Here is a 17,426-nt window from a genome sequence, read left to right as displayed (position 1 = left end):
CTGTGGAAGGAATAATACAAATTAATCAGAAGGAATCATTAGGGAGAAAAATGTATAACCTTACACAAATCAATGAAGAAACTAATTTTGTAGAATATGAAAGGAAATTAGAAATACAAAGAAATTTGGAAAGATTTTAATGTTTTATTTTTAAAGAATGGTTAAAAAGAAAAAGGGTGGATTTGTGGAAAATAACTGGAAGTAATGAGGAAGTTTAAAAATAAAAAGATATATGCTTTTAGTATTATCATGTAATCATATTTTATATTTTATAATAATCATTTTATAATCAATTGCTTGAGTAGATGCTTTGAGAATATGGGGAAAAATACAGGCCTCAAGTGGAGGGAGGGGGAGAACAGGAGTTACCATGGGGCCCAGGGTGAGTCACCATCTAGGAATTGTTTTTAAGTACCTTCTGGTGCCTGGTACCCCCGGCAGGTGTAAAACATGGGAGATATCTCTCATCTAGAATTGATAGTAGGGGAGGGATCTTATTAGTATAATGTAAGCAAATGGGCAGAGATAATATATTTTGTTTAGGCGCTTCTGATAGATTGTAACCTCCAAAGCCTAAGCCAATGGGGCCATGGGGGAGGGAATGGGGCGTCGCGATAGGATGTATAATAATATGTGATTTTGGAATTTGGGGTGTGGTTCAGTGTTTGGCTACATTGTTTGCCTTCCTGAATCCGTTACTTTTTAGACTTTGTTGTGAAGTCTAATAAACTTCTTTTCTATTTGTAACACAAACAGAGTGAATTTCAATTTGTGACTATTTTTGTGTCTAACAGAACTATATTTCATTTTTAATGTGTGCCATTGTGCCCACAGTAAAAAATGACAATAAAGGTATCTATCTAAACGTCTGCAAGAAAACAACCAAGCTCAAGAAAACACCAAGGACCCCTCATTTTAATCTCGAGCTACAAATATTCTCCTTTATTGGAACTTACTACATATTCGGAACCGGAAGTGAAGGACAATGCTCTAGCATTCTTACGAAATCAAAGTTTCACTAGCTGCTACTGCAGGAACGAACAACGTAGGGCGCGCTGGGACTCTATCTCAATGGTTGATGTGTCCCGCTGTTGATGGTGGTGAGTCGTGATCCTCTCTGCCCGTCTCTATCGATGGTGTGGGAGGTCCCGGAAGCGTAGCCGGGATTCCTGGCGATGATGGCGGAGAGTCCAGCTGCTGAGGAGGTAGCTTCGGGCGCGATGTTGGCGGCCTCGACAGGCAGTGGGCCGGAACCTGAAGCGGGTGGCGGAGGCACGGGCGTCTTCCTGCCAGCCGAGCTGTGGGCGGTGGCGGGGTTGGGTTCAGCGGGGGGCGGATCAGGATCCGGAGTCGGGTCTGCGGGAGCCTCGGTGCCCGGAATTCCCCCAACCGCCGCCGCCGCCGCCGGAGTACTCCTTTCACATTCGGCCTTTTGGGACCCCACGACTAGTGGCGACTGGGACGAAGAGAGGCCCAGTGCTGCCTGCCTGCTCCGCATCAAACGGTAAGGAGCTCCGGAAAATGGAAGAAGGAAGTAGATATTAGTAATCCCGTTTTACCATTAAAGAATTTAGCCAGTACCTTGTAAGAAAGGGCGCGGTGTTTCTGAGCGTTGTGCAGTGTAATTCCGTTCTCCACCCAGGCATTTCCCTCTGTCCTTAGTATTTCGGCATAAGGTGGGGTTAGGCTTTCAAAGTTCAGTCCTTTATATAAAGTATTATTTTATATTCTTGCTGGTGATAGATTACAGGGTTGGGACAGCTTCATCTCTCTCATTCCTGCATTTTCTTGTAAAAATACAGATCTCTAAACGTGTTAAATACAAATGTAATGCACTTCTGATTATAAATGCCTTCTTACTTCCCTACCCCTGAACACAAAAATCCAGTGTCAATTGAACCTTAATGAAGACACTGAACAAAGTTTACCTCCATTCTAAAATTAACTTCCTTATTTTGCATCAAAAAGCAATTGGTATTTAACATATTTAAAACTGGAGTTAAATTTCTACTAATGAGAAGTCTCCAAGAATATGTTCTGTGTATTTATAGCTGTCCAGGGAAGTAGAGATCCAAACAGTGCTATATCTTTCTTTGATTGCATATCATTTTGTAGTCTTTTGTGTATGCATTTTATCTTGGATCAAAAGCCCTTTTAAAGGCAGGCCAATCAGCATTGTTTTGTTGACGTTATTGCCCAATGCCATATGTTGAATTGATGGTAGAAATAGTTTTGGATTCTACCCTCCAGTTCATTTCTTTTGTGTGCTTTTTTTGTGGAGTTCTTACTCAAATAGAAAACAGATTTATCTGTTTAAAAGATACCCAACATACATATCCAGGTTTCAGTGAAAGGTAGTGTAGGAAGAAAAGTCTCCATCATGGTTCCTCCAAGCGGGGAATAAACATGGCAACTGCTTTGGGAAGAAGGTTGTAGTTTATTGCAGAGGAAAGGCAGACAGAAACATGGATCCAACAGAAAAAGAAGGAGAGAGTGACCACATGTGGGTAGTGAGTTTTTATACCCTATGGACTCTATTGTCTGGAGTTATTTCCTGTTTCAAGCTTTGTATTTCCTTTGTCATGTATTCTGTCCTGAGCCTAGGTGTGCCCCTCTAGGATTCTTGCTGGTTGTCTGTCCCAGCCCACCTCCCTGGGGCTGGGGTATGTAGATTTTAGATGTCTGAAGTCTTCTTAGCTTCAACCTTCCTGAATGGTTTACATCTGCATTTCTATAGAGTTGGTTTCTGCTTGGGGGAGGGAGACTTGGGGCTATTAAGAAAACCTGGGCATGCTTTTCTGCCTCTTTAACTTCTTTTTAGGAAAGGTATTTTCCTGCCCTTTTAATATTTCCTTCTCTGGGGAGCTGACTTCCCACAATTCCCCCCTTTGTGCCATAAGTGTGAATGACACACTTACTGGCACAAGATTAAAATTGGTCTGATCAGGGATACTTGGTAAACAAACTTTAAATTGTTAATGAAAAAAGAAAAATACTAATGGAGGCAGCAGAAAAAGATTCCTGCCCATAAAGTTCTAAAAGTCAGGGCAAAAATTAGGTGGAAAAGAAATTTATAGTTACCAATATTCTGTGCCAATTATTTTCAAATGTTGGATGTCACCTTTAGCTTCCAGTCAGGTTTGCACATTGCTCCCAAAAATCTTCACAGCCATGGTTTGCCTCAGTACCTAAACCACTGGCTGCCCATTTTCAAGAGTTGTTTCCTGCCTTAGCTCTTAATTCAGTGCATCCAGGTTTGTAATTTGTAATGTCCAATTAATGTTAGCCAGTGTCCAAGTAAGGCTATTCCATCCTTTAAACTGCACATAGTGAGCCCAATCTGAGTCCACCAGAGCAAGATATTCAGGGCTTAGATCTCTTTCCTGATACCTCCTCATGGCATATGAATTGCAAATCACCTGAGGGGTCCTGGTTCCCTCCCCCTTGGAATTTTGCTGGAGGTTGTTCCTACACAGGGCAAGAATCAGGGTGGAGCTTTACTGAAGGTAAGTAGAAGGGAGACTCAATGTGATTCTAAATGGTGTGTGTGTGTGGGGGGGGGGGCTAATACAAACAGGCAATACAAACATTCTGGATAATTTTTTTCCTCCCACCATACAGAAGTCCCAAGGTGTTCAGGACTTGCTCTGCCAACTATTCCCAAATGCCATCTCTCCATAAATACATTCAACTGGCTTGTTACAATACAAATGAAGCAAGAAAGAAAACTTTACAATGAGTTTCCACCCTCCCCCCATAGTCCAATTTTTCTTCTAAGGCTTCACGTGTGGTCCCATGGCTTCTTTCTTCAGCTTTTCACAGGTATCTGGGGGACTGGTAGAACTTGGGGCATCCTCAGGTTGCATGGTGGCTTTTTGTAGATGGCTGGATTCCATGGCTCCTTGGCATTTGGGTCAGTGTGTGCTCTGTTTCCAAAGGTTGGGGGGGTGTCATCTGTGCAGAGCTGAAAGACATGAGAACAAGAACTCCTCCCCCCTTTCTGGGTGGACTCTCCCAAGAGAGGCAGACAAAGGCATCGAAAACAACAGATAAGAAAAGGAGAAGTAGAATTGGGAGGGGGGTAATTTGCAGGCAGAGTTTTGAAAAGGCATTAATACTGCATTTGTTAAAGATTCTGGTAAGAGAACATACTTGAAAGTTATTGATAAAAGAAGGACATCCCCTCCTCACCCCAAAGAAAAAATATCTTGGCAAATACAGGAAGAACCCAATAACTAGTCTGACTCAGTGGCAGCCTGAGGCTAAATAAACAAACACTTAACACACACACTGGCTACAAGGAATATAGAACTGGCTAACAGCAATTAGAACTGATAGAATTAGAATAGGAACACCAAAAGGTCCATAACAATAAAATAACACTGGATCCCTCCTGGAGCAAATATTAACACCTTTTAGACAGATTTGAGAAAGAATTTAACCCAAACCCAACAATAGACACTGACCAACAAATCAGAAAAGACAAATTTAAACTCACCAAAAGAAATGACAATTTTGGAAACCATGAAAAGGTATAAGAACTCAAGCTTAGGACCATTCTGTCTCGCTAGCCGGGGTTTCATGCTGAACTGTCACTCAACTTTAATGTCAGTGATCAAACCTATCTTTCCAGTAGCTGGCTTCACATTCTATTTGTTCCCCTCTGCACTGATTGTGAGAATCCCAGCTGGAAGAGTCTGAATGGGAGAATTCCTCCCAACAGTCTCATTTCTGAACTGAACATTTTTAACGTGTTAGGACTTAGGTTATATTAGTCACAACGTCTGTAACTGGTCCAATGAAATAACAACAACAATAATATGGTTTGCATCCATCAAAGAGAGGGACTGAGTTACTTGGCAATAAACTTACAGATTTTCTGGAGGAATATTTAAGCTAAACAATGAGGACGGTGAATTAATTGATACAGAACATCCCTGTCCCCGGCAATCAAAAACTACAGGGTTAGCAGTGCATGTAACATAGATGTGTGTGTGGACAAGAATATCAACCTTGCTATCAAGCAAAATCAAGCTTTTGACAGCAAGTGCCAAACAAAGTACACTAACCAAACAGGTGGTAAGAAAATAAGGGGAACTCAGGAACCACACACAGGTTATGTAGAAAGTAAACACAGGGTTAATTATAAAGGACTCAAATGTCTGTACACCACTGCACAGAGTATGAACAGTAAACAGGGTGAACTAGAAATTCAGGTAAATGAGGGCAGATATGATAATGTTGCCATTATGGAAACCTGGTGGGATGAAACCCACAAATGGAATCATTTAAAGGAAACAGACCAAATAAAAGGTGGAGTTTCTCTCTATATAAGAAATGACTACAGGTGAAACTCGAAAAATTAGAATATTGTGCAAAAGCTCCCACACAGTCAGCCTCCCCAGGGTTCCGTCGGCTAGGCAATGCCGGCTGGCGACCCCCAGGGAAAGAGCCTTCTCTGTGGGCGCGCCAACCCTCTGGAATGAACTGCCTCCGGAGCTGCGGACGGCCCCTGACCTTCGGTCCTTCCACCGTGACCTGAAGACATGGATGTTCATAATTGTGATGATTATGGCGTATAGCTCATGAAAACCCCAAATCCACAATCTCAGAAAATTAGAATATTGTGAAAAGGTGCAATATTCTAGGCTCAAAGTGTCCCACTCTAATCAGCTAATTAAGCCATAACACCTGCAAAGGGTTCCTGAGCCTTTAAATGGTCTTTCAGTCTGGTTCAGTAGGAATCACAATCATGGGGAAGACTGCTGACCTGACAGTTGTGCAGAAAACCATCATTGACACCCTCCATAAGGAGGGAAAGCCTCAAAAGGCAGGTGGGACAATATTGGAAGAAGGATACTTTGCCTACTATAGAAGAATGGGTGTTTAAAGTTTCGAATCTTGCAGAAATGTCTAAGATTTCTGCTTATTTGAAAGATCATTCACAGGAAAGATATACCGTATTTCAGTTTGGAGGAGATGGATATATTATATTCAGAATAAATATGGGACTAAAAAGTTCCATTTAGCTTATGAGTAGATTTTAGAGGAATATTGTTATCTTAGTGTTAGTACTTTGTATGTATCTATGTTAAAGAGGAGTTAAAGCACATTATGAATTTGGTTAATTGTATATTATGGATAATTCTTATTTAGAATATGATTATTATAACTATAATCCTGTATTTAGCTCTGGGAAGTGGGGTGGTTTGGGGTGAGGGGGATTTGGGGATATATTGTAAAATCTTGTTTCTGTAAAACTTTTTTTTTATTAAAGAGTTTTACAAAAACAAAATTTTACAATATATCCCCAAATCCCTCCCACCCCAAACCCACCCACTCCCCCCCCCACTTCCCAGAGCTAAATACAGGATTATAGTTACAATAATCATATTCTAAATAAAAATTATGCATAATATACAATTAACCAAATTCATAATGCGCTTTAACTCTCTTTTAACATAACTACAAACAACGTACCAATAACAATATCCCACTAAAATCTACTCATAAGCTAAATGGTACTTTTTGGTCCCATATTTGTTTTGAATATAATTTATCCATCTCCTCCAAACTGAAATATATCTTTCCTGTGAATGATCCTTCAGATAAGCAGAAATCTTAGACATTTCTGCAAGATTCGAAACTTTAAACACCCATTCTTCTACAGTGGGCAAACTATCCTTCTTCCAATATTGTCCCACCAGTAACCGTGCTGCCGTTATGTTCAACATCAAGTTAGTTTCTTTAACATCACAATCTACAACAATGCCCAATAAAAACAATTGCGGGGAGAACTTTATCTTTCTCTTAAAAATCTTTTGAATGTTCCACCAAATTTTAATCCAAAAAGCTTTTATATTTCTACAAGTCCACCACATGTGAAAATAGGTAGCTTCTAAACTACCACACCTCCAGCATTTAGACTGTACATTAGGATACATAATGGACAGCTTCTTGGGATCCAGATGCCATCTATAAAACATTTTATAAAAATTTTCTCTTAAATTTTGAGCCTGGGTAAATTTAACATTTCTGACCCAAATTATCTCCCAGGTGTCCAGGGAAATTGGTTCCTGAATATTTTGTGCCCACTTTATCATACAGTCTTTAACCAGTTCCGTTTCCGAATCCAATTCAATTAAAGCATTATATATCCTCTTTATATGTGCACAATTTGAATCTCTAATTTGCTTTACTAAATTTTGATCTGTAGTTGTGATGCCAACCTTTTGATCTGACTTCCACCTAGCTTTCAATTGGGTATGGCGGTGGGGGTGTGGCGGTGACTATGAGGGAGACCTTATGTCCGCGGGAGACCACCGTTCCTCAGATAGTCGGGTGTGAGTCTCTCTTTGTGAGATTTGGTTCTGAGGCGCAGTTGGGCTTGCTGCTGGTGTACATTTCGCCTAGTCGCGCAGCGGCAGCCCTGCCCGAGCTGCTCGATATCCTCTCGGGGTTGGTGGTTGAGTTTCCCAAACTTATTGTTTTGGGAGACCTCAATCTACCATCCCTGGGAGGTTCATCTGAGCTAGCTCGGGAGTTCATGGCTTCCATGACGGCCATGGACCTGACGCAAGTAATTTCTGAACCTACTCATGAGGGAGGCCACACCCTTGACCTGATTTTTTTATCTGGACGGTGGTTGGATGATCTTGGTGGGGGCTCTCCATTATGCCCCTGTCATGGACCGATCATCACCTCCTGCGGCTGGTCTTCCGTTTTGCCACCCCCCGCCGTGGGGGTACGGAACCAATTAGATGGTACCGCCCCAGACGCTTAATGGATCCTGATAGATTCCAAGCGGCGCTGGGGTCCCCACCTGCCTCCATTGCTCACAACTCGGCGGATGCCTTAGTGGAAGCCTGGGAAAGGGCAGCCACTGAGGCACTTGACCGGGTTGTACCCTTGCGGCCCCTGACCCGGTGCAGATCCCAGCGAGCTCCATGGTTCTCCGCGGAGCTCCGGGAGATGAAGCGTCGGAAACGGGGCCTAGAGAGCTGTTGGAGGTCTAACCGATCCAAATCCGACCGGTTGCGGTTAAGAACCCATATTAGGTCTTATCTCGCAGCGATGAGGGTGGCGAGGTGTAATTACTTCACCCTCATCGCGTCCGCAGATAATCGCCCGGCCGCCCTGTTTAGGGTGACTCGCTCACTTCTTAATCAGGAGGTGAGGGAGGATCCCTTGCAGGGTCGTGCCGAGGAATTTAGTCAACATCTGTCGGATAAAATCGCTCAGATTCGGACCGGTTTGGACTCCAGCTGGGCAGAGTCTGGCGATCAGGACACGGGCGGTCTTGTCAATGTCATCTGGGAGGAGTTTGATTCTGTGACCCCTGATGAAGTGGACAGGATTATGGGGAGGCTGAGCTCCACCACATGTTTATTGGACCCGTGCCCTTCCTGGCTGGTTTATGCAGCTAGGGAGAGGACACGAGGCTGGCTCCAGGCGGTTATATCTGCTTCTTTGAGTGAGGGTTATTTCCCCACCGTCTTGAAGGAGGCGGTGGTGAGACCTTGGACCCAGCTTTATTGAACAACTTTCGTCCAGTCTCCAACCTTCGCTTTCTTGCGAAGGTTGTTGAGAGTGTGGTAGCGCATCAGCTCCCTCTGGTCCTGGATGAAGCGGATTATTTGGACCCCTACCAATCGGGTTTCAGGCCCGGGTACAGCACGGAGACGGCATTGGTCGCTCTGGTGAATGATCTCTGGAGGGCTCGGGATAGGGGATATTCCTCTGTCCTAGTCCTATTAGACCTCTCGGCGGCTTTTGATACCATCGACCATGGTATCTTGCTGCGGCGTCTCAGGGGATTGGGAGTGGGAGGCACAGTTCTTCAGTGGTTCTCCTCCTATCTCCTGGGACGCTCGCAGTCGGTGTTGGCAGGGGGGCAGAGGTCGGCCCCTAGGTCTCTCGTTTGTGGAGTTCCTCAGGGGTCGGTTCTCTCGCCTCTCCTGTTCAACATCTACATGAAACCGCTGGGTGAGATCATTCGTGGTTTTGGAGTTGGGTATCATCAATATGCTGATGATACCCAACTTTTCATTTCGACCCCAAACCACCCCAGTGATGCCCTTGCTGTGATGTCCCGTTGCCTGGAGGCGGTACGGGTCTGGATGGGGAGGAACAGACTTCAACTCAACCCTGACAAGACTGAGTGGCTGTACATTCCGGCATCCCGGGACATTCAAAATGTTCCATCGCTTTCTATGGGGGGTGAGCTCTTACCCCCCGTGGATAGGGCTCGCAACTTGGGAGTCCTCCTAGATTCACGACTTACCCTGGAAGACCATATAGTAGCCGTGACTAGGGGGGCTTTCGCCCAGGTTCGCCTGGTGCGCCAGTTGCGGCCCTATCTGGACCGGGATGCCCTGTGTACGGTCACTCATGCGCTCGTGACCTCTCGCCTAGACTACTGTAATGCTCTCTACATGGGGCTTCCCTTGAAGACCACTCGGAGTGTCAAGGTAAAAATCACCTTTGTAGAGGGCGACGGACCGTGCTTCAGAGAATGCATGATACACTTGCAGGAAGGCAAGAAAAACACGACGCATAATCTTACTAAATACCTTTTACTAAATATATATTATACAGAGCTAGCTCACTACATCCTAACGTAACAGTCAGTAACAGCAAAGTGAATAAAACAATAAAGATAACTCAGAACTTTCTCTAGACATGCGCAATAAACAGACTGAAACCATAACATAGCTAGTCATATGGGATTCACTATGGTTACCAGATAATTTATCACAACAGGTGCAGAAAGCAGGGGAAATGTACAGTTAGAAATGAACTTTTCTGACGAACATAAAAAAAACGTGCAGTGACATTCCCCTTCTTTCGTCAGCAAAGTGAAGACTCAAGTAAGGCACATCTTCTCACGCAGATACTCATGCTGGGCTGTAGGAAGTGGTTTGTTCAGCATGTCAGCAATTTGATCACGTGTAGGCACATACTGTAACGTCACAAAACCTTGTTTAACCAGTTGCCTTATGTTTTGATATCGGATGTCAATGTGTCTGGACCTTGAACCTGTAAAACGTGTTTTAGAAATATAAACCACAGATTCATTATCCTCCATTACTGTGATCGGTCGAATCGGATGTGTCCAGATATCTGTGATTAAAGCATCAAACCAGGTTAAAGAATTGCATGCATCAGACACACAAGCATACTCAGCTTCTGTAGAGGAACAAGAAACAAAATTCTGTTTACGCACATGCCAGTAAACAGGACATCCATTTAAAAACATCATGTAACCTGATGTACTTTTCCGTGACTTCTTATCACTCGCCCAATCTGAATCTGCAAAACAACATAACTCTGCATAGTCAGTATGTGTGGGTTCCAACAACAACTTCATGTCTTTAGTGTGTTTTAGATACCTCAATAACTTTTTAACACATGTCCAATGAAACTGTTTTGCCTTGCCTACGTGTCGTGATAAAAGATTAACACTAAGTGCAATGTCGGGTCTAGTCCAACTACTAATATACAGCAGCGACCCAATGACTGAGCGATATAGTGTTTGATCTTCGAACTCAGGACTTGGTTCATGTGCCAAAATGTGAAAATCAGTTTGCATGGGTATACTCACAGGCTTAGCGTCCTCCATGTTACAGTGATGTAACAGTTGTTCAATCTTCTCTTCTTGTGTGAGACTAAACCCCTTCTGAGTCTTGGCAATTTGAACACCTAAATAAGTGTTAATACATCCTAAAGACTTCAACGTGAAAAACTTTTGTAAAGCTTTAGCAAAAACCTCACTCATCTGCTTATTTGGACCAATATAAACAATATCATCGACATAAACAAGAATTATCTCATACCTATTACCGGATCTTTTGGTAAACACGCATTCATCTGTTTCGGACTTAATAAAGCCCATTGAATTTAGTTTCTCAGAAAGACATAAGTACCACATTAAACCAGACTGTTTCAGACCATAAAGACTTTTGTGTAGAAACCAGGTATCCCCTTCTTGCTGTCTGAAACCTGGAGGACCTTTGACGTAGATGTCTTCATCAAGATCAGCGTGAAGATAAGCCGTTTCAACATCGAACTGGAAAACGTCCAGGCCAAGGATAGTTGCAGTGGCTAATGCAATTTTCACACTTTCAGTCCGCACTGTGGGTGAGTATGTATTTGTATAGTCCTCAGGATAACGTTGAGCAAAACCCTGGGCTACGAGTCTGGCCTTGTACAACGACTCACCATTCGGCTTCTTTTTGATCCTGTAGACCCATCGAGTACCAATAACTTTCTTGTTTGCTGGAGGGCTTGCAGGCGTAAACACTTGAAGTTTCTTTAGACTGTCCATTTCAGCCTGCATTGCCTCAAACCATTTATCTTGTTCTGATTCAGGAAGATGTTTGATCTGTGTGAACTTCTCAGGTGGAAGTGTAACATTACAAATCAAAGGTACAGGTGTTTTTGTTACTTGCCACGAATACCGTTTTGGAGGGATTCCCTTTGTGGACCTCTTGGAACGTCTCGGGCCAACCGTCCATTCTTCTTCTGTGTCGTCCTCGTCTTCATCGTCGCCAGCAGCAACATCAGCGGCTTGCGAAGACGGAACAGTAGGTTGAGAAGAACTCGTGGAAGGAACATTATCCTGTGCATCTTGATCATCAGGTTGCGTGGCATCAGCAACATCATCTCTAGGAAAATAAACTCCAGGATCATTAGAATGAATCCTGGACCAGTCAGCATCTTCCTCAAAAGTAGCAGATTGTGAAACCACAATAACATGATGAGAGTCAATGTATTTGCTCCATTTTGAATTATCATCAATGCCCATAAATCTCATCCTTTTTGCTGCAGGACCCCCTTTCTTTCTTTGGGCTAAAGGAATATTCACCATAGCATAGGAACCAAAAATATGAAGATGTGAGAGATCAGGCTTGTGTCCATACAACATGAAATAAGGGGTCTGATTTATCACACTACTCCAAGTACGGTTGATGATATGGTTAGCATATTTGATAGCTTCACCCCAGTATGGAAGACTGAGGTTAGCATCTTCAAGGAGGCAACGCATCATGGTTTGCAAACTCCCATTTCTGCGTTCTGCCACTCCATTTTCAGCTGGAGTATAAGGAGCAGATGTCTGATGTACTATCCCATTCTCACGCATCCAGTCCTGGAAACGCTGAGACATGAATTCAGCACCACGATCACTCTGGATTCTGGCAATGTTGACCTCGAATTGGGTATAGACAAGACTAGCAAAGTCTTTAAAGATCTGAAAGGTCTCAGATTTTTCTTTCATAGGATATACATATCCATATCTAGAATAATTATCAACGATTGTCAAGAAATATCTTTTACCACCAAGTGTTGGTGCAAAAGGACCAACTATGTCAGTGTGTACCAAATCAAAAATGCGTGTTGACAGGCGTGTAGCGCGTTTTGGAATTGCTGCTGCCTTGGATTTGGCTTTCTTGCAGACAGCACAGTCCAAGAACACCTTACACCCCTTTAGATCCAAACCTCTTGCGAACTCTGGCATCTTCTTCAGAACACGGAAACTGGCATGACCCAATCTTCTGTGCCACTTATGGATACACCTGGAATGCAAAGGTTTACCTGTTAGTGCATTCTCAACTTTAGCATTTTTATTAGGAACCCCAGGCTTGCTGTGAGCAACCTGTGTCTTTTTTGTATTTTTATCATTATTAGGAACCTTTGGAGTAGCAACAGGATCTCTCTCTGGGACGTCTCTCTCTGGGCCTGTGCTTTTTGGAACGTGTATACTTGCCTGCTCTTGCTGCTTAGGCTTTGGTTTTAAGTAATAAACACCACCAATCAACATGGTTTCAGCAACAATATCTCCGTCTTTGACTATATAACTTGCTTTTTCAAGATGGTGGACCTGAAAATGAGAAAACCTAGACAAATGACTCTGACTAAGCAAATTACTACTGGCAGACGGAACATAGTAAACATTTGGAATGAGAGCACCGAGCTCTTCAATGTAGACAGTTCCTTTTCCCATGACCTGAACAGGATGATTTGAAAAAGAGTAAAGTTCACGAAGTTCAGGTTCAGGCTCGTGCATCTCAGTGTAAAGCTCTTTTCTGTAGGTAACATGTAATGCTGCTCCACTGTCCAAAGTCCAAAGAAGTCGTCTGTCGTACTCTGGTTGAGGCTGTGGATCGTTGGTCACAACCAACGTGGCAAGTGGAGCTTGTGGATCACGCTTGGAACCACGACCACGACCTTGTCGTCCGCCTCTACCTCTGCCTCCTCTGGAATCTGTTCCTCTGGGCTGGTATGTGACGGGCGCTGGAACTCGTTGGGAACAATCCCGGGTGGCATGTCCCACACGATTGCAGATGTAGCATCTTGGCATTCTTGGAACGTAGGTCCTTCCACGGAAGGCACGCCTCGCTGAAGCTCTTGATGCAGGTGGTTCCCTTAAATGTGGCGCAGCTTGCATAAGTGCCTCTTCTTCAGCTAAAATTCTGCATACATGATCCACTGTGTGTTGAGCAATAGGCACTTGATTAATCTTGGAAATAGCATCTTTCCACTCATGATTCAAAGAATTGATGATAATGCTGATCATTTGAAAATCATCAATAGGATAGCCTTTTTCACCCAGTTCTTTTCTAATACCTTTCATTTTAGTCAAATGTGCTCCAATATGTTCACCAGGTTTTAATCTGGAACCATGGAACTCAGACAAAAGCAAACATGTAGACTCAATTGATGTAGGCCGATAACATGTTTCTAACTGAGTCCAAATTTGTTGGGCAGTTGCATCTTGTGAAAACGTGAGCTGCAATTCAGTGTCCATTGACATCAATAATGTTGTGCATGCTCTATTATCCAAGTCCCATATGTCAGGAGTCCATGGCTGGGCAGGAGGATTAAACACCATCATGTGAGTACCTTCTCTGCGTAGCAAAAGTCCAACCTCACTGACCCATGCCCTGTAATTCTGTCCTGACTTCTTTAATTTTGAATCACCAGCCAGTGGTACAATGGAAGGTGTTTGATGAGGAAAATACAATTGAGGTACTGGCTGTGCAGGTTGTGCAATCCGACCATAACCTGCAGGGGGCACCAGTGGCGTCTGTGCCTGGACATGCGGCAGTTGCATTGAAGCTGCCGGCAGCCTTGGTGCTGGCTGTGACTGTCTTTGAGCTGCTATTCCACCCTGGCCAGCAGGAGGCGCTGGTGCTGGGGCTGGTGCAGTAGCATAACCTGCAGATGACACTGGCCTTTGCATATAAGAACCCGGTGGCAATTGCATGTGGGTTAAATATGGCTGTGCTCTGCCAGGTAGAGGGACTTGCATAGAAGCAATATTAACAGGAGAAGCAATAGTAACAGAAATCCTAGCACCATCAGGGACTGGAGCCTCAGATGATGGCAGAAATCTTGTATCTCTGAGCAAAGACTCCTCCATAGACAATTGCGAGAGTGAGAGCTCCAATTCATGTTTTAATGCAGCTTCACCAGTAGATGGTGCTATAACATTTGCTTCAGGCATCACTGTGGCTCTGTATGGCCTTTGAGACAGCCCATAATCATGTGACATAGGAGCCTCCGGTTCCCATTCGTCTTGCATGACACTCAATGATGGGCGTGACTTTGGCTTTGGGGAAGAAGGAGGCAATATGGCTTCTCCTTGTGGGTGTGGCAATTCATGCTCATAATTCCTCTCATATTGCTGAACCATTGACACATATTCCTTTGCCTGCTGCAAACGCCTTTCAAAAACCCCAATTAGTTCACAGTAGCCTTGCATAGCCCTATCTCGCATAGTTTGCTTGAGGCTTGAAGGAGCAGAAGAAATTTTCTTTGGCTGAACTTTAGGTTTCACTCCAAGCCTTTGAAATTCATCGTGAGCCCCTGGAGTGTGAACATTTCCAAAAGCAGCTGCCAGGGAGCTTGGAAAAGTAGAAAAAGGAGTGACTGACCTTGCATCGTCGACAGGAGCAGGTGCGTCTTCTCCAAGGCGTGTGGCCGAAGCTATCGGAGTTCTTATAGTAGAAGGGAGCTGCCCCACAGAAAGACTCCTTTTCAGCCGTGGCTTCCCTCCTGACATGTTTCAGCAGTTAATCACCGCTGCCCCACTAGCACTAACTAACTGATAACAGCCGCAGAAACATGCATCTCCAAAAACATAAATCAAACCATCCTCTGCTACCAAAATGTCTAGGTAAAAATCACCTTTGTAGAGGGCGACGGACCGTGCTTCAGAGAATGCATGATACACTTGCAGGAAGGCAAGAAAAACACGATGCATAATCTTACTAAATACCTTTTACTAAATATATATTATACAGAGCTAGCTCACTACATCCTAACGTAACAGTAACAGCAAAGTGAATAAAACAATAAAGATAATAACTCAGAACTTTCTCTAGACATGCGCAATAAACAGACTGAAACCATAACATAGCTAGTCATATGGGATTCACTATGGTTACCAGATAAGTTATCACAACAGGTGCAGAAAGCAGGGGAAATGTACAGTTAGAAATGAACTTTTCTGACGAACATAAAAAAAACGTGCAGTGACACGGAGGCTCCAACTGGTACAGAATGCGGCCGCGAGAGTTGTCTTGGGAGTTTCCCGGTACTCCCATGTTACACCTTTGCTCCACGAGCTGCATTGGTTACCAGTTGTCTTCCGGGTGAGGTTCAAGGTCTTGGTTATGATCTTTAAGTCCTTACATGGCATGGGTCCGAGATACCTCGAGGACCACCTGCTGCCGGCGTCAACTCCCCTCCGCCCTGTGCGTGCCCACAGAGAGGGCCTCCTCAGGGTGCCTCCAGTCAGGGAATGTCGACTGGTGGCCCCCAGGGGGAGGGCCTTCTCTGTGGGTGCCCCGGCACTATGGAACCAACTGCCGGTTGAGCTCCGGATGGCATCGGACCTCCGATCCTTCCGTCGCGGGTTGAAGACCCACTTGTTCGAGTTAGCTGGTCTGGCCTGAAGGGGAATATGGGTTTTCCAACTGGTTTTATTATTTTTTATTGCTGTATTTTAATTGGGCATGGTTTAATTCTCTTTTAATTTTTGTATACCTATTTATATATGCCCTGTGAACCGCCCTGAGTCCCTAGGGAGAAGGGCGGTATAGAAATCCAATAAAACAGACTTCCGGTGGCGGTGCGGCGCCGGAGACAGCCTTTTCGGGCTGCCCGCGGCTCAGCTGTGTAGTTTTCACCCGAAACAGCGCCGATCAGCTGTTCGGGTGAATTTGAAGCCCCCTCCTCGGGAGAAGAGGAGGGGGTGAGGCCCCAGGTAGGGGTCGAGTTCTCCGGGGCCGCCTGAGTTTAAAGCTTGGGCGGCTGAAGGATCGAACTCCCCCGTAGCCTGGGTTGCTCCCAGCTGGTCAGCGTCTCTGCTCCGGATTTCTTGGAGCAGAGCCAGGCGTTTGCGACCACCCCTGCCAGAAGGAAAGACTCTGGAATAAAAGGAGCAGGCAGAGCGGTACAAGAGGAAAAGGTGAAGAGGATCTTTATTTTTACTCTCGAGCTTAATGGACTTTTTAAACTTAAAGTGAAAGTGCGTCACAAGTGAAAGTAAAAGATGGCGGCTAAACCTCCCTCAAAAACTCTTCGGAGTGCTGGAACTTCTCCGGTGCAACAGACATCGTTGCAAGCCTTGCTTCCTCCTGCTGCATTGACATCGAAGGATTTACAAGATGCCCTTGAAAAGCATGCCCAGGTAATTTTAGAAACATTGGGTGACAAATTGGCAAAAATGGAGGAGAGAATAGAAGAGAGGATGGAAGAGAAATTTAGGGCGATGAGGGTAGACATTTTGTCTTCAGTGGAAAGTGTGGCTGAATGTGTGCAAGGTTTGGAAGAAAAAGTGGAAGATTTGACTCAAAAAAATGCTGTACTAGAAGTAAAGGTATTGGAGAATGAAGATTTAAGAGACAAAATGGACAGAGAGTTAAGCCTTGTTCAGTTTCACCAGATGCAGTATGCTGTTAGAATCAGAGGTTTAAAAGAAAATATTAAAGAAGACTTAAAGCAGCTGATTTCTGAAGCTCTGGAAGCAGTATTGGGTCAGCCAGCATCTGAAATAAAGGGATGCATGGATAAAGCTTTTCGTGTAAATTCATGGATTGCCAGACAGAGGAAGTTACCTAGAGATGTGGTGGTTTATTTTACAAAGAGAGAAATCAGAGATGAAGTTATTCAAGCTGCCTATGATACTAAAGTAGTGGTTGCTGACCAAGAAGTTTTGGTTTTAAAGGAAATTCCTCCAAAGATTTTAAGGAGAAGAAAGGACTTTGCATTTCTAGTGCAGGAACTTAAGCAATGTGATATAAGGTTCAGATGGGAGATTCCAGTTGGGCTGGTGGCGATGCATGAAGGTAAAAGATACCGTCTGGTTACTGTGGCACAGGCGCGTGATTTCTACAATAATGTTTTAAAAGCAACCCCAC

General features: G+C 44.1%; 1 protein-coding gene across 1 annotated transcript in view; it reads left to right on the top strand.

Annotated features, from left to right (window-relative positions):
• The first annotated feature begins 1,043 nt into the window (after positions 1–1,043).
• LOC310648264 (ubiquitin-conjugating enzyme E2 Z-like) overlaps positions 1,044–17,426 on the top strand; it is a 114,141-nt gene continuing 97,758 nt past the window's right edge. Inside the window, exon 1 of the mRNA XM_083376015.1 lies at positions 1,044–1,504. Within this exon, the coding sequence (XP_083232141.1) occupies positions 1,176–1,504 (329 nt within the window). The 5' untranslated portion in view covers positions 1,044–1,175. The remainder of the gene's footprint in view (positions 1,505–17,426) is intronic.

Source organism: Vipera ursinii (assembly GCF_947247035.1).
Source record: "Vipera ursinii genome assembly, chromosome: W".
Lineage (NCBI taxonomy): Eukaryota > Metazoa > Chordata > Lepidosauria > Squamata > Viperidae > Vipera > Vipera ursinii.
This window is presented reverse-complemented; position numbering and strand designations above follow the sequence as displayed.